Below are 17,382 nucleotides of genomic sequence, written 5' to 3'. Positions count from 1 at the left end.
AGTTGTTTCTCGACTTTGTAAAGACCCAGTCAGTCAAGAACCGTTTTCTAGAATCCAACACAAATAAAGAAGTATATTCTTGGCATTTGATAACATCGTGTTCTGGCTGTAAAATCTAAGGATGTGTTTGCTATTGCAACATTATTTTTAATGAGCTGTTATTGGCCTGTCCCGCAGTTAGTATTGCCAACAGTAAAAGGCATCACTGTGTTTGCAGGTAACACAAGGAACAACATATTTTGACCCCGAATTTCTGTTTATTTTTCATTTACGACACATGCCCTCGTTTTTATTCCAAACCAGAGGGAAATAAAGGGAGATCTATCTTCACTGAGGTCCAGGCTAAAATTTTCCCATAAATACGCATGCTAGTTTATTTGGGGGCAGTTTCTCATCAATAGAAAACGAGAGTCGACGTTTCAGCCGTAGTGGAATCAATTGTGTCGATCGGGTTTGAAGAACCCAGCACAGCCCTGGGAGAGGGAGGGGAGCGTGTGCAGGCGCTCCCCAGCGGACGCGCCCTGCGGCGTGCTCTTCGGCCGCGTCACTGTCTCTGGGTTCCTCGTCGGCCCCTCCCGGCTCCCCAGCTTCAGACGTGCCCCGCCAGGAGTTGCGCGTGCAGACCCCGTGCCCTAAGGCAGGCCGCCGCGCGGGGTTGACGAGGGGTGCCGAGCACCTGCTTCCGCCCGGACCGGCGCTTCCAAGCCGCTCCACGCGCGCCGCGTCTCCGCAGGCCGCCCACCAAGAGCGCGGTGGCTCGGCGCCCAGCAGGCGCGTGGAAACAGCTAGCTTTGCGCTTCCAGGCGTCGGCCGGGACAGGGGCGGGGGACCCAGAGAGGCCCCCCTTGAGGTGTTGGGTGCCAGTGGACAGAAAAGGACCTGGCCGAGAGGAGAGAAAGTCCTCTCAGTTGCTGTTGCTGTAGTCGGGTGGTCTCTGTTCCCTGGCACTCGACCCACCAGGACAGCGCCCACACCCGAGACGCCTCTGGAGCCACAGTTCCTCCAGGCCTGCGGAGGCCTCCCAGTCCCGGAGCTGGGAGCCGCCCTCCCTAGGGCTGGCTGGCCTCCCTGGGGCTGCCCTCTCGCGGCCTGGCCTCTCCTAGATGGACTTCGCGATCCGCCTCTGGCCGCAGCTAAACTCTAAGTTCACGCCCTTCTTCCCTCCCCCTACCCCGGAGGCATCCAGGCCCGCCGACGTCCTGCCCAGAAGCTCGCGGCGCCGTAGGACCCCGGGCCTGGGAACGAAGTGCGAGGCGGCAGCCCTGGGTTCGGAAATACCAGCTGTCTCTGAGCTCGCGGCTGCCGTTTCGCTCAGTTTCAAAAACTAGGTAAGCCTAGGTCCTCGCCCCTTCTGCCCCGCATTCTTCCCTGCTCGCAGGGCGTTTTGAGCCGCGTTAAGATTCTGGGGAGAGAGCGGCCCTGGTCGCGAACAAAGCCGCCTCTGTCTCCTCCGCCTCCTGGATTATAGGGCTGTGCATCCAGGCCGGACTCCGGGAGTGCAGAGACAGCCAGAGAGCGAGGCAGAAAAGAGTTTCGGAGACACTTGCTCTGGGGAAAATCGTCCAAAGTTACGCACTCCGGCAACACGAAACGCTTCACTTTTCTTTTCTTTTTAATTAATTCAATTTCACGACAACATTGTATAACAATATTTTGTGGGGTTTTTTTTCTCTTTTTCTTAAAAAGGGACTGAACCCGGGCAGAGGTGAGGGAGACTGGGGGTGGGGACGACAAACTATCACAGAACAACAGGTGTAGCCACAGAAAGAGAACAGAAGATTGGGCGGCAGAGCAAGGAGCCCTGCGGAGTTGAAGGTGAACTTTACAAGAAATCTGTACATTTATCAAATAAGTTAAAATTCTCCTAAATTGATTGTCCTTCACTTAAAGCGCTCCAGTATGTCTATCTTACTCCTCTAAACATTGCTATCTATCCTTGTTTCCTTCCTTCCTTCCCCCCTTCTTAATTTCCTCCTTCTAAAGGAATGACCGGGATTACACAGTGAAAACGTCTGCTTCTCTCAGTGGACGGAGAAGCAGGGCTCTCAATTTTGTACAATATTGCACAGGTCAAAAGTACAACAGTCACTACAGAACAAAAAGGTAGGAGGAGAGGATAAAAGATACAGGTTGTTTTTTTAATATTGAAATCACTCTCTCAAAACAGGGAACAAAATAACAGTAATAGTAATAATAATTTACCAACCAATGGAAATCCCAAAATAAAGGCTACTAATAAATAAGACCTCTCACACCTGGCGAGATGTGGAGCTGTTTCAATAATCACAGATTTTTGGCTGTCTTGTCTTTTCCCTTTAAACACTTAATTAGAGAATTCTTCCCTCACAAAGAGGCAGATGAAGAGGTCAATTTCGACAGACCTCTGCCGGAGAGAAAAGCGGTCTGGGTGGGGATTCTTATGATAGGCTGATCAGACTCTGAAAACTGGGGAGGATAACTAACTGACTGGGGGTAGAGAGGAAGAACCACACCCAGAAATAAAAGTACTACAGTGTGACTTCTCTCTCTCTCTCTCTGAACTTCTGAAAATAGTTCTATAGAAAATGAATAAATCAGAGGGGTTCCGGCTTTTGCGCTTATTTTCGTTTTACAAAAATAAAACGCAAAAAGCCACAGCGCAATGCAAATTTGGGGGGAGAGTTGCACATTTTACAAAAGCTTTCAGCCTAAATATTTGACCCGGGAATTTTGTCTTTTTTCTGCTCTCTCTTAATATAAACCAAAACCAAAAGTAAGACGGGAAGCGCCTCGAATCCATTAGGGGTGAATTGCACGAAAATGCATTGCAAATACTTACAAAACGCTACCAACTGGGGGAGGGGAGGCCGGGACCCTGCGCCGAAGCCCCGGTTCCCGAAGGCCGCTGGACGTCTCGGCGCCCTCGGCCCGGACCAGTCTCCTCCGGGGTTTGGGAAGGGGGCCGGGCGCTCCCTTCCCCTCCCCTCTCGGGCCTCAGACGGGCCGTAGCAGCGGCACGGACGAGACCACCGGGTGCGAGTAGTAGACGGGGTGCGGGAAAGTGAGCAGCGGCTGGCTGACGGGCACCGGGGCCCCCGCGGCTCCGGCCGCTGCGCCCTCGGCCGCCGAGTTCTCGTGGTAGAGGATGGGCACCCGCACGATGCGCTGCGCCGCGGCGTGGCTCAGGTTGGCCGCCTCCAGCTCCGCCGCCAGCTGCCGCTTCCACTTGTTGCGGCGGTTCTGAAACCAGATCTTGACCTGCGTCTCGGTGAGGTGCAGCGACGCGGCCAGGCCGGCGCGCTCCGAGCTGCTCAGGTAGCGCTTCATGTCGAAGGTGGACTCGAGCTGGAAGACCTGGCTTCGAGAGAAAACCGTGCGCGTCTTCTTCTTGCGGCACGCGGGCTTCTTCTCGGGGCTGTCGGCGCCCTTCTTCCAGTCCTCGGCGCCCGGCGTCGCCGCTGCCGCCCCTATGTTCGCCCCGGCCGCGCCCGGCGCCGCCTCGCCCTCCTTCTTGCCTTCCTCCGAGTCGCTCTCCTCCAGAATGATCTCGTCCGGGCTCTTGGAGTCCAGCTCCTTGTGATCTGGGTCGACCTTGAGCAGTGGTTCGGGGGAGTCGCGGTCGGTGCCCGAGGCGGGGGAGGAGTCTCGCAGGAGCGCCTTCTCCGAGGCTGGGGAGAGAGACAGACAGACGGACGCACACACACGCGCACCGACACCGCCCTCAGCAAGGCCCGGCGCCTGGGCGCGGCAGGCTCAATCCGCGCCGGCCTCCCGGCCCCAGGCCTCGAGGCCTCCCCATTCCCGCCGACCTCCTCCTTCCCAGCTGGGCCAGAATAGGGGCGCCGCGTCCTGGGATCCCCTCCTCCCGAGGACGGGCGACAGAGACCCGGATGGTGGCAGCACGGCCGTTTCCTTTCTTTCCCTCAGCTCCCCGGCCAGGGGCCCAGGGAGAGATGCGCCTCTGGCTTGGGCCCGCCCGGGTCACTCCCTCCATCCAGGCCACGTCCCCAGTACCAGCCCCCTGAAGCCTCCCCATTCAGGCCCGAGGCCACTTTTCCCGGGTAGCGCCGCTCCCCGGGCTCCAACTCCACTTCTTTTCTCACCAAGTGGGATTGGATTCCCGGGCAGCGCAACCGAACGCGCGGCAGGAGATGCAAGCCAGGGCCAGAGGAAGTTAGCCAAACAACTGGTAAGAGGGTGCAGGGGTCCCAGGGCTGCGGTGGGAGGCAGCAAGGGGCGGGGATGGGACAGGCGCGCGGGGAGGACAACGAAAGTTCAAAGAAAGGTCGGTACCTTCGGGTCGCGGGAGGTGGCCGCCGGCGGGGGTCAGGGTGTAAGGGTACCACCAGGCCGGGGAGCGCTCCAGGTAGTGCGCGGGCAGGGCAAACCTCTGCGCCGGGATCTCAAAGCGGGGGAAAGCCAGGTCGCCCACCTGCGAGAGCGCGAAGCCCGCGGCGCCCTCCAGGGCCCCCTTGGCCGCAGCGGCAGCAGCGGCGGCGGCGGCGGCGGCGGCGGCGGCCGAGGCCGGCGCGAAGAGCGTCCGTGGGGGCGGCTGCGGCTTAGGGGGCGGCCGGTGGTGGTCTCCGTTGAGCAGGTTCTTGATGGAGAACGGGGACTCCTTGGGCGCAGGAGGCGGGGGCGGCGGCGGCGGGGGCTGCGCGCTAGCCGTGCCGGGGGCGTCCGGCCCGGGCTCCGGCATGGTCCCCTCTCCTCCGGGTCCCCGGGAGGGAGGGAGCGGGACAGGCGGGCGGCCGGGCGAGCAGGCGGGCGGCCGGAAATCAGACCATAAAGGGAACTCAACTACGGGGCGCAAAGTCGGGGGCCGCCCCGGGCGCAAATCCAGCGGCGGGAGGGCGGGGTGAGGACCTGGCTGGGGCGGGCTCGCATGGGGGAGGGGTGCTGAGGGGCGGGGAGCGGCCCTGCCGCGGCACCGAGGGAGCGAGGCGGCTCGGCGGCGGCTGCAGCTCTCGGGGAGGAGGCGGCAAGAGCAGTCCCCGGCTTGGGGCTGCGTCAATCCGGCGCCGGATGCTAATGATGAAATCAAAATGTCATCCAAGTTAAATGCAGGGAGTATACGGCGATTGGGCGCGTACAATGGCAAATGGGATTAGGCAGGCGAAGGCGCAGCCGAGCCCAGGCCCCGCAGCCGCCTCCGCCACGGCCCCCTCCTCGCCTTCCCTCGGATTTTGGCGCTTTGGCTTCGGGCTATAAGAGCCCGCCTGTTATTGGCTTTATATAGTCCAATTAGGCAGCAAATGAGGACAAGCCTATTAGCACAAAAGGATATTGGCTCCTACTAAAGAGGCATTCGGAGCGCTCCGGCGAGCGCAGGAGGCGAGTGAAGGACAGGGAGCCGGCGGCGCCCCCGGCCGGAGCGCACTGACAGCCGCGGCGTCCGGAGCCCGCGCCTCCCTCTCCCCCCTGCAGCTCGGGGACCCGCTTCCAGCCGCCTGGCCTGCGGGAGGGGGAAGGGGCGGGCCAGGCCCTCGCGGGTCACCTCGGGGTTATCCGCGCTCGCAGCTGCCGCTTCCCCGCCCCCAGGGGCTTGGCAGGGGCCCGCCGCCCCCACGCAGCTGGAGAGCCACGCAGCGCCGGCCCAGGAGGCAGGACGCGACCTCTGGCCGGCGGCGAACTCGGCGCTTTCCTACTCTTTGGGGTCCGGCGGCCTCAGCATTTTCCCCAAAGCCTGCTAAGAAGGGCGCTGCCACGAAGAGGCAGATTTGGGTTCCCTACCCTCGTCTAGTCGATAGGAAGGGAACCGGGGTGTAAGTCCTTGCACTGCATCAACGGGCTCAGGAATCGCGTGGCCTTGGCCTTTGGCCTTGGGAAACCGAGAGTGAGCCTTCCCGCGGGAGCTGGAGTGAGAGTGCGCCTCTGCGCACCCGCGTGTGTGCGCGGAACGAGCTGACGCCCGCGCGTCACTTGGTGGGGCGGCTGGGGCAGCCGGCACCGACGGCTACGCTCCGAAGGGCGCTCCCCTCCTCTAGTCGCCGGGGCCCAAGGCTTGCGGATCAACTCGGAGCCCGCGGCCCCGAAGGCAGCACTTTCTCCCGGAGGTGTCTCCGGCCTGCGTTTGGAGCTGTCTAACGCTTTAACAGGGGCAACGCGAACCGAAGGCACAGCGGAGTACCTTCCTCGGCCGTGGCCGTGGCAGCGGCACCTGCAGCACGTCCTGACGGCCAATAAGTCCCTAGAGAGCCCTGTTGGGGCCTCTGAGGGACAGGTGGGCAGAAGGTCACTCGACTTCGTCGACTTGAAAAACAACTCGCCAGGTTGCATGAGAAGCCCGTAAGACAGGCGTTTAAGACTCTAGATTTAAGCATCAAAAAAATCAGAATTGCTTGTGGGGTCCCTTCCTGAGGGACAGCTCCCTGGTCAGAGAAAGGTGGCAAAGTGACCATCGCTCCCCTCCACCTACTGTGAGTTTCCGTACCCCCGAGGTCTTTCTGTGGCCGCTTCGCTTCCCATCGCTTTCTTTTTCGTTAGGTCAGCCTTCGCCTAACTCGGCCGCCCTGCACTGGCAGGTGCGACCGCTTTGGTTCCCCAGTTGAGAAGTGGGCATGTTTTATTTTCCTATCTGGAACTTCAGACCGTTCCCCACCAAATTTCGATGGGCGCATTTAATTCTTTTAGCAAACGTACATCTATAGTAGTGAACACTATTTTTGCCTTGGGAACCTGGAAGTGTTGTAAATGGTACTTCTATAAACAACTATTATTCTCATTATTATTACTCCCTGTTTGTACAGGGCTTTACTGGAATGCAAAATACTATATTATCCAAAATCTGAGTTGGAACCAATCACAGCCCTGAGACTCAAGCAGGGTGGGTCTCACACTCGGGTTTTATGGTTGGAAATGGGCTCCTAGAGGGGAGACCTGGCCAAGGTCACCCAACCGATGCTGACACCCAGAAGTCATTTGTTTCCCCAACTGCAGAAAAAGCTCGATGCGCGTGGGTCTATATAGGTGCGGTGGGCACGGCCCGCACTCACCGGCCACGCGGCGGATGGTGTGGCGGAGAGGCCCCCGCGTGTGTGCGCGCGTGTTGTGGGAGCCCTCCGGTATGAGGCGGACGCGTGCAAACTTGCCAAAGTTCTGACTCGTGGAAGCCGCCTTTAAACTGAGACAAGCAGAAAAGCTTCTCATCTCCCGGGAAAAAGAAGCGCCCGGCAGACGTCGCTGAAAAGTTCTGGCTGGGGAAGTCGGCTCTTGGCTGATTGCAAGTCGGGGACTAGACCCAGATGGCAAGGGGTACGGGCTGCCGAGAGAGGAGTCCTGGCTAGCCACCCCCGCACCCTGCGGCGCCGCTACCCAAGCCCCACTCTCTTGTCGTCCCAAATTCTCCAGGTATCTCCCCTCCATGGGAGCGCGCAGGTGCGCTGGTGTGTGCCGGCGTTTGTGCGCGCGCGCGTTTTGACCGGGGAGAGGAGTTTCTCGGACGTCAGCACCCCAGCCCATCCCCTGGGTTTCGGGGATGCTGGGCTTGAACAGCCAGTTGCACAGAGTAAATCCTTCTTTCGAGAAAGCTCGTGGATTTGGGGCCCCGAGCGCCGACACAGCCCTTCACTCGCCCTCTGGCGAGGGGTGTCGCCTCTGCTTACTTGTGCCCAGGAATCCATTCAAAGGCAAGCAAACAGCGCCCTCTATGGGACGTCCTCAACCAAACTGGCTGGCTCCGCGGCGGGAGCAACCGCAGTCCCCGCGCAAAGCCTTTAAAAGCCGTCGCGGTCTTACTCTTCTGGCCGCGGTTAGAGAACGAAAGCACTTTTTCTCTGGATTGCAGGAGGGGCAGAGTGAAATCGCCTGCAGATCTCTGCTGATCTTTACCTGGCCACCATAGGAACTGATCTCACCTGCCTCTCACCCTCCTCTCCTCCTTTCCTGCCCCTGTGTTAGGGCCCATTTTATGTTCCCCCTTGCAACTGATCCCTGAGGTGTTCATTCTGTCTGTAGGCTAGATGTGAGCTCCCAGAAGGCGGAGGGCTGTGGCGCTGTCTTGCTCGTCTTTCCAGGACTCTGCGCACAGTTGGCCAACCAGTGGTGCTCAGCAGCCGCTTGTGTTAATGCCTGAGTGAGTGAATGCCTGAGTGAATGAATGAATGAGTGAATGAATGAATTCACAGTTCCCATTGCAGAGGATTTGCCTCGTTGATTAGGGTCCTTCAGATAGCTGTTCATACCCAAAAGCAGTTTTTAAAAAGTTTAATGAGAACCTGAGGCCTTTTGATGACGCATTTTACGAAACCTACCGGAGCCCCAGAGACGGGACCTCTGGAGGAGCCGTTCACAGGCTGATCCGTGGCAGCTGCGCTGTGCAGAGCAGGGTGTGCACCACTTCCCAGGGGGACACGGAGCTACGAGTGCAGAGGGGCCTGAGAACACTGGTGATTAACACCCAACTTGTATAGAAAGAATGAGGCCTGACAAAGGAGGGCTTAGCCTGGTGTTCTCACCACCTCCCCACCCCACCACACACACACATACAAGTTAGCAAGTAGTGAGTTTCCCCTGGGGGAGGTGGGCATTTCCATATTCTCCTAAACTTCTTCTGTTTCCCTCTGTAGGGTCCTCCTTGGAACAGCTTCCCAGGATAGCCCACCTGCTTATCCATGGAGTGGGAGGGACTGTTTAGGCTTTTAGCCAAGGCTGCAGAGCTCCCAGGCGGGGAGGCCCCCCACAATTAACATAGCCAGAGTTTGCACTGGTCCTGGTGGTTACATTCCAATGGCCGAAAGCCTGGAGTTGTGACCCTGGGGAAACTCTGCCCCAGGCTACATGTGCTCTGGCCCTCTTTCCTGGAAAGTTCTCTCCCATCTGTTCCAATGCTGCCAAAGTCTCCTCCGTTTGGCTAATGACTGTGACCCTGAGAAAATGCACAGCCCTCAGAGATGGGTCATAGCCATGCTGTCCTTGATCACATGTGCATCCTGAGTCACATACAGTGTCCTTAGAGCGCCTGAGTGTCTAGCCCTTTCCTGAGAGTAAGGGTGATAATTATAAAGAGGTAACATCAGCTAAGAGTCATAGAGTCTTCGTTATATGCCAGGAGGCATATATAAGCCGGTGAGATCGGTACTGTTATTATTCCTATTTGACAGATGAGGGAACTGAGGCACAGAGAGTGTGATGAAGGGGAGGTGGAGAGAGTACTAGAGACGTTTAGCCTCAGAGGGTTGTTATAAGGACAGTGCAGGCATACAGTAAGCACCATGTAAGTGTTGGCTCTTGTTGCTGTTATTAGTTCATTCTTCAGGATGAGCCCACAATGGGCCAGAAATCTATTCTTGCAGGGTCTCCCCAAGAAAGCTAGCACAGTCTTACAACGGAGGGATGCCCCAGGAATTGCTCCCTCTCAAGGAGGCCTTACTCCACTATCAGGGAGCGAGCTAGCTCTCCCACAGGTCCCCTACCTGCTTTCTCTTCCTGGTTCTCTTGTCTTTTTAAAAGTCTTTCTCCCCCAAAACAAGAATCTCTCACATGTAGTTATTTGCAGATTGCTTTCTATCTTCAGAGTTCTCATTAGGGGAAAAGAAATACAGAGCTTTGGGGCCAGCCCCGTGGCGCAAGCGGTTAAGTGCGCGTGCTCTGCTGCAGCGGCCCGGGGTTCACTGGTTCGGATCCCGGGCGCTCACCGACGCACGGCCTGCCAGGCCATGCTGTGGCGGCGTCCCATATAAAGTGGAGGAAGATGGTCATGGATGGTAGCCCAGGGCCAGTCTTCCTCAGCAAAAAGAGGAGGATTGGCAGATGTTACCTCAGGGCCCATCTTCCTCACACACACACACAAAAAGAGAAGTACAGAGTTTTGCGTTTGCTCCATCAAATCTTACTGTTCATGAGTGTCTGGATATTTTGTGGGCTCTGGCTGATAATTTGCTGTGACCTTTGACAAGACACTGAACTTCTCTAGGTCCCAGCCTCTTCGTCTGAAGAACAATAGGGTGTGTCCAAATGACTCCATCATGAAAACAGGGCAGGAACCCTTCCTGTCTCAGAAGAAGGTTCTCAGTGTGGAAGAGGCTAGACAAAGTCCCAGACTCCATCCTTCGGGCCCTCCCTCCCAGCTCTGGCCCTCTGAGAACTGCTGTGTTCTCCACACCTCGACTCAGAGAGGCTGTTCCCCATGAAGTTGTGCAAGGACCACCATTGTGGACACCAACACTCTTCTTCTGGCTCTCTTACATTGCTGAGACAGGCTGGGATTTCCAAAATAAATCTTGTTAAATATGAAGAATATTGCTACAATGTATTCAACAAATGTGCCAGACTCTATTCTACATGGGGGGGGGGGATGATGCCTCAGTGAACAAAGCAAAGATCCCTGCCCTCCAGGAGCTTACATTTTAGTAGAGGGAGCAGGTAAATTATAAAGTGTGTTGGGGGTGATAAATTTTACAGGAAAAACTTAAAAGGGAACAGGAATACTGGGGCGGGAGAGGGTGTTGTAGCATTAAATTGGGTGGTCAAGTGAGGCTGCATTAAGAAGGCAAGGTTTAAGCAAAGACTCGGAAGAGATGGGTGTTATGATGAGTGTTCCAGGCAGAAGAAAGTGCTTGAGCAGAGGGCTCAAGGCAGGAGTGTGCCTGGGATGTTCAAGCAACTGCACGGAAGCATGACCAAGGGGACCAGTAGGCGAGGTGGGAGAGGTCAGAGTTGCTGAGCACATGGGACTCTGAAGGCCCTGGTAGGAATTTTGTCTTTACTGTGAGTGAAGTGGAGGACCACCACAGAGTTGTGAAGTTTTTAAAATCAGCTTTTTTTGAGGATAATGCATTGTGCCAAAAAATGCACACATTCTGAGAGTATGGTTGGATAAACTTTGACAAACATATACATCTGTGTAACTACTGCCCCATAAGGTATAGAACATTTCCATCTCCAGAAAGTTCCCTCATGGCCTTTTGCAGTCAGTTCCCCTAAGCCCCACCCCAAGAGACCATTGATGTCATTTCATCATTAGAGGTTTGTGTTTCTGGTTCTAGATGTTTATATAGGTAACACCATCCGATATGTACCCTTTCTGAGTCTGGCTGCTTCTGTGCAATTCATCTGTGTCATTATGCATAGTATTCCTGTGGCAGGGTTTTAGCAGAGGAGAGGCACAATCTCACGTAGATTTAAAAGTCAGTTTTAGATTCATCAAGTTCCAATAGGATTCTTATCCTAAAAAATCCACATCCCATGAGTGGATAAAGAAAATGTGGTATATCCATACAATGGAATATTATTCCACAATAAAAAGAAATGCAAGCCCCATGGAGCTGGTCCAGTTACCCATCTGGGGCTCCCTTAATTCCTCCCTCTCAGTTCCTGTTTCTGCTGATGGCTGGGCAGAGAGTGGGACACAATAACCGCCGGCTCAGCCTCCTGTGTGTGAGAAACTCTCTGCCCACACCACAGGGGGCAACCTTGCCCTCTCAGCCCTCCGTGGGGTCATGCCAGCTCTAAGCTGAGCCCCTTGACAGCAAGCCCATCCCCGTGGCCCAGTGGGGCTATTATCCTTGAGGCCTGCCTTCCAGCTCTGGTGTGTTTTGATTCTGTGCTCCTTATTTCAGCGTCTGAGGAATGGCCCATTCTTCTGAACCATCAATTCTCTTTTGCCACATGAGGGTGGCACAATCAAGATAATTGATGGTCGTGTAGTGTAAACCAGGACAGCTCATGAAGACTGCCAGGCAAGGAGCTGTAGCTCTTCCTTGCCTCCCCAGATCATATGCCAATGGCTGAGCAACACTAGAAGTTCTTTCATTCATTCACTCACTCAGCAGTCATGCCTGGGCAGGCGTTATGCCAGGCTCTGGGAGTACAAGACTACACCAGTCACAGCCCTATCCTTACAGTGCTCGTAGACTAGGGAGGGAGGCTGAGAAAGGAGCAAAGAATGACAATGCACTGTAAGAGGCAGAGTGCGGCTAACACAAGGAGACACAGAGTGATCTGGGATCACAGAGAAAGAAGCACTAATTCAGTCTGGTGGTGTCATGTGGTCTGTAGAGGCTTCCTGGAAGAAGTGATCAACTAGGGTCTTGATAAGTGTATTATTAGAGAAGAGAAAAGGACAAAGAGGCAGAGGAAACAGCCAGGGCATACCATGGAGGTTGAGAAAGAGCTTTGTATGGTGAGAAGGGTGCACAGAAAGCTAGAGGAGGAAGCTGGAGCCTGGCCAAGGAGGCTGTTTCCCTCGTGTGAGCCCTTGACTCCCTGCATCAAAATCAATAGGACTCCACCAAACCCACCGAATCGCATCATGGTGGTGGGGAATCATGGACCCAGGAATCTGCAATTTCTGCTAGCTGTGGTGGGCAGACTTCTAGCATGATCCCTGTATTAGTTTCCTAAGGTTGCTGTAACAAGATACCATAAACTAGGGGGCTTAAAACAAGACAAATTTTTTCTTTCACAATTCTGAAGACTGGAAGTCCAATATCAAGGAATTGGCAGGGCCATGCTCCCTCCAAGATTCTAGACAAGAATCTGTTCTAGGGAAGAATGTGTCTCTCCCACCTTCTGGTGGCATCTGGCAATCCTTGGCACTCCTGGCCTGTAGCTTCATCATTCCAATTTCTGCCTTTGTCTTCACATGGCCATCTTCCCTATATGTGTGTCCCTGTGTCTTCACATGGCCTTCTTATAAGGGCACCAGTGACTGGATTTAGGGCCCACTTTAATCCAATATGATCTAATCTTAACTTGATTTACATCCATCTTACATCTTAACTTACATCTGCAAAGACCTTATTTCCAAATAAGGTCACTGGTACTTGGAGTTAGGAGTTTGACATATCTTTTTAGGGGACACAGTTCAACTCACAAGCCCCCAATGATCCATGCTTCCTAGTATTCATGACTGCCTTGAATGTGAGCTGGACCTAGTAACTTGCTTCTAGCCAATAGAATACAGCAAAGATGATGGATGTCACTTCCGTGACTGAGTTACAAAAGATTGCAACATCTGTCTTGCTTGCTGACTCTTACTATTGCCTTCTCAGCTTGCGTGCTTTGATGAACTAAGGGTGGCCTCTTGAAGACCTAGACAATGGGGAGCCATGGAGGGATTTTCAACAGGAAGCAAGAGGATCTGATCAGATTCAAGTTCTGGAAAGGTCATTTGAATAACTTGAAGGATTTGTCAGAGGAGGAAGGGACAGAAAGCTAGGAAGTTCAAGATCAATGTGCTGGCAGATTTGGTATCTGATGAGGACTCTCTTCCTGGTTTGCAGACGGCTGCCTTCTTGCTGTGTCCTCACGTGGCAGAGAGAGGTCTCATGTCTCACCTTGTAGGGGCACTAATCCCATCATGAGGGCTCCATTCTCATGACCTAATCACCTCCCCAAAGCCTCATCTCTAAATATAATCACATTGGGGATTAGGGCTTCAATATACGAATTTGGGGGAAGGGGACACAATTCAGTCCATAGCAATAAGGAAGCCAGGATCCAGGGAGGATCAGAGCTGAGGGTCCTACAGGAGATCCTGGTGCACCCAGAACTGCCCAGGTCATCCCAACCAGGCCTCAAATATGTTCTATACTTAAAAAAGCACTTTCCCACCCAAACTCCTACATCTTCCTCATGACTCTGTGGTTAGGGATATTTATTATTCCCTTTCAGAAAATAAAACAAAAATGCTAACTCTCAGGGAAATTGAGCAACTTGCCTTCCTCTTCCTCTTCCTCATCCAGTTGGCCAAGGGTTTACCCTCCCTGACAACTTGGCTCAAATCCATTTATTGGAAATTAGCACCAGGCCCTCAGCTGCCGAGAGTCACGCCAGATTGAGCCAAGGTCTTCACACAGGACTCAGAGTTCTTCTGAGATGTCGTGAAAGAAAGTTCTCTCCTCTTGTTCTAGGTTACAATGGGCCTGACAGGAATAGGAATTCGGTTGGGAAGTGGGGAGCAGCATAGAATAAGTGGTTTAGAATCAGACAGAACTTGCCTTAGCCCCCTACTCGGCTACTTATGGGCTGTGTGAATTCTGGCAGGCTGTTTGCCTCTCTTAGGTTTCGGTGTCCTCGTCTGAACGACAGCGATGAAACTGCCCACTTCTTGGGCAGGTATGAGGCCGAGATGAGGTCCTGTGTGCAGCATGCTCAGCATGGTGTCTGGCTAGTACATACTCAGTAAATGGTAGCTGATCAAAGGTTGGGGTGGACAGAGGGCAGGAGGGAGGTGGCAGGGCGTCTTAGTCCCTTTGGGTTGCTATAGCAAAAATACCATAGACTGGGGGGCTTAAACAGCATTTATGTCTCACAGTTCCCAAGGCTAGAAGTCCGAGATCAGGGTGCCGGCATGGTCAGGTTCTAGCGAGAACCTCTTCCCGGTTGCAAACTTCTCGTTGTGTCCTCACATGGTGGAACGAGGGCAAGAGAACTCTCTGGGGTCCCTTGTATAAGGACATTAATCCCATTCATGACAGCCCCACCCTTATGACCTAGTCACCTCCCAAATGCCCCACCTCCAGACACCATCACAGTAGGGGGTTAGGGCTTCGACTTATGAATTTGGGGGGACACAAACATTCACTCCATAACACAGGTGAAGCGCTTGAAGCCTGGATTTGGGTCAGTCCTGGCTGTCGCTGACCACCCGTGTGGCTTGGCAGAGTCATTTCGCCTCCCTAGAGCTCCATTGTCTTTGTTTCCTCAGCCGTAAGGTGAAGGGTCGCACTGGATAGATCCAGCTCAAAAGGGCCATGATTTTGTTACGATTTTATTCTCTTCTCGTCTCCATGAGAAACTCCTGCAGGTTAGATAGACTTGAAAGAGGAGAGCATTCTCATGTTCCTAGTTCATAACTGACCTTCCGTGAGGCTGGTTCTCTCAGGAATCCCAGCCAGAAGGATGTCATCCGTGGGCATGAGTTTGCCTCAATTTTCTCTCTAAGTAGGAGATCCAAAAGCAATGATAGCCCTGTAGATTTCTCTCTGAAAGATGTACGCATTTCCTAGAACTCTGAAAGGGCTATAATGATTGATCAGATGAACTGATTACCCAGAAGTGTGCAGGATACTGGGTTCTGTGTGGTTTGCACCCTGACACTCCCTGGTGTGGATGTTGTTTTTGTGGAACGTGGGGTGACTAGAGTGGTGAAACATTGAATTCAATTTGGCAAACATGTATTGAGCACCTACTGTGTGTCAACTCCCCTTAAAGGGGCACAAGGTTGATCCAGATGTGGTCTCTGCCTTCTGGGTCCTTACCGTCTAGGGCAGAAGGCAGATGGGGACCACAAAAAGCTGTAAAATCAAATCAGAACAGGATAAGTGCTAGCGCAGAGGTAGAGAGAAAGCACCAGGTGAGATCTGAGAAGGTGGAGGTGAATTCTGAAGAGAGTGCATTGGGGGGCAGCTGTCTTGGAAAATCTTATGGTAGGGGAAGGATGGAAAGGTGGCATTTAAACTAGGTCTTCAAAATGGAGAAGATCTGAGCAAGCATGAATGGGAGGGGAAGGAAGTACATTCCAGGTAGAGGGAACAGCATGTCCAGAGACCCAGAGACTTGCAGATGCAGGATGGGATTAGTCTGTCTGCTGTGGGTGGAGCATTGTCTGTGTGTGAGGAGGGGGCCAGTGGGAGTGAGAGTTAGCTTAAAGAGAGATTGGGTCCAAGTCATGAGAATCCTAACGCTAGGCTAGAGAGCTGGGATATTCTTGTGGTAATGGGGAGCTAGAGAAAGTGTTGGAGCAAGGGCATTGCAGGATCAGAGCTGTAGTTCACAGAGATAAATCTGCCATCTGAGTGAGGCTGGATGGGAGCAGGGAGAGTCTGGTGGCTGGGAGACCAGGCAGGAGGTTATGGCCACAGTTTAGGGGAGAGATTACGAGGATCTGAACCAGGAAAATGCCGTGGGGATGGAAGAGAGGGGCTGGACTTGAGATTCACTGAGAAGGTAGAGTCACAGGATCTGGTAACTAGTCAGACACAGGAGTCAGGGGGAGGGAAGAGATTGCAACATCCCGGAGGATGCTCATAAATTACTGAATTTCCACAATTCCAAGACAGTATCAATCTTAAAATGCACCATCAGTTTAATAACAGCTTTTTAGGTAAAAGAAAAAGCATGAAATCACTACAATAAATGTACATACTAATTGTCGTTCATATTTCCAATTTCAGAAATGTTAAATATAAGAGCATATACACCTTAGAATCAAGGAAATACAATAATTCAGGGAATATAAGAAGAAAACCTGGTTTGAGGATGAGACAGATTAAATTGCTGTTCAAATAGTCAGCCCGTCCACGGGAGGACAGCACTTCCTCCTCCACTGACATCAAGCTTGACCCTGGACTGCTTTGGCCTCGTGATGATGAGTGTTCTTGGCCATCTCTTGGCCTCAGGCTTGGCTCTCTGATTTGCTTAGGACAGTGGGATGGGAGCAGGCATGTTGCAAGCAGAGGCTTGAAATGTGCTTGTTCAGCAGACCTTGTCCTGTTATGCCCTAGAGATGATGAGACTTTCCCCGGGGTAGCTGCTGTCCCTTTAGCATGGGCCACAGACTAAACAGGAGCTGGGCCCAACCCCTGGTAAGGAGCCACATCCAGCTGCACATGCTTGAAGCAGAGTCACTCAGCAAAACTGAGCATGGGTCAGCAACTCTAGGAGTGATAATAAATGGCTGTTATTTTAAGCCACTGAGTTTGGGCTGGTTTGTTATGTGGCAAGAGCTGATTGATACAGAGAGTCGTCATAATGAGTCTGGGTTTAGATATGTTGAGTAGAAAAGAACAATCAGAATAGGAGAAAACAGTATGATAGAGTGAACAGTGGTTTACCCAGAATACTCTGGGTCTGACCTATTCCAGGTTAACAGTGTTTCTGGAGTTACAAACATAATGCTGAACAAGTGACCTGATAGTATGTTTCTATATACGTGCATATAAATTATAATTTCAAAACTGGAATGCAGTGGTGTTCTGCTCAAACATAGAAATGTCCTAAAACTGTAGTGATTTGTGATGTTCCTGTGTCCAACTCCACTCCATCCCTATTTTGTCCACCAGACCACTGTGGCATCACCACAGCCACCATGAGTCACACTGTGGGCGCACACTCCAACAAGATCAATGTTTATCGAGTTATTTCTGAGTGCCAGGCTCCAGCCTGTGCCCTGGGGAGACAGGGGTGATGAGTACAGACGAGGGCCCTGATCTCCCGGGGTTCACATTCTGGTGGGGAAGACAAACTAGGAAATGAGATAAATAAGATTTCAGACTTAAAAAGAAAATAAAACAGGATAATGGTATGATTTTTTAATAGTTGGTCAACTGTAAAAAGTACTACTATAGAACAATTCTCTTGTTCGATAATTCTAGTGTGTGGTCTCCCACAAAATTTAACCTCAACTGTAGATTTAATGTCCAGATTGCCAAGCCTAGAGATTAAGCCTGGTGATCAGGG

At 53.2% G+C, this 17,382-nt stretch overlaps 1 protein-coding gene and 1 long non-coding RNA gene across 2 annotated transcripts in view; one reads left to right on the top strand and one right to left on the bottom strand.

Moving 5' to 3' along the window:
• Positions 1 to 1,602: 1,602 nt before the first annotated feature.
• On the bottom strand, positions 1,603 to 4,678 carry HMX3 (H6 family homeobox 3). The gene is made up of 2 exons (XM_087432985.1): positions 4,273 to 4,678; positions 1,603 to 3,647 (listed from the first exon to the last, which is right to left on the bottom strand). Exons 1-2 carry the CDS (start codon positions 4,676 to 4,678, stop codon positions 2,974 to 2,976), a joined length of 1,080 nt encoding a protein of 359 aa, XP_087289111.1. The 3' UTR covers positions 1,603 to 2,973.
• LOC147916920 (uncharacterized) overlaps positions 3,747 to 17,382 on the top strand; it is a 38,161-nt gene continuing 24,525 nt past the window's right edge. Inside the window, exon 1 of the long non-coding RNA XR_015552587.1 lies at positions 3,747 to 4,168. This is a non-coding gene — a long non-coding RNA (uncharacterized LOC147916920). The remainder of the gene's footprint in view (positions 4,169 to 17,382) is intronic.

Source organism: Ceratotherium simum, chromosome 6, assembly GCF_057802395.1.
Source record: "Ceratotherium simum simum isolate JZ-2026a chromosome 6, ASM5780239v1, whole genome shotgun sequence".
In the NCBI taxonomy this organism is placed as follows: domain Eukaryota; kingdom Metazoa; phylum Chordata; class Mammalia; order Perissodactyla; family Rhinocerotidae; genus Ceratotherium; species Ceratotherium simum.
Note: the sequence above shows the minus strand (reverse complement) of the source record. Positions and strands in the feature narration are given on the sequence as shown.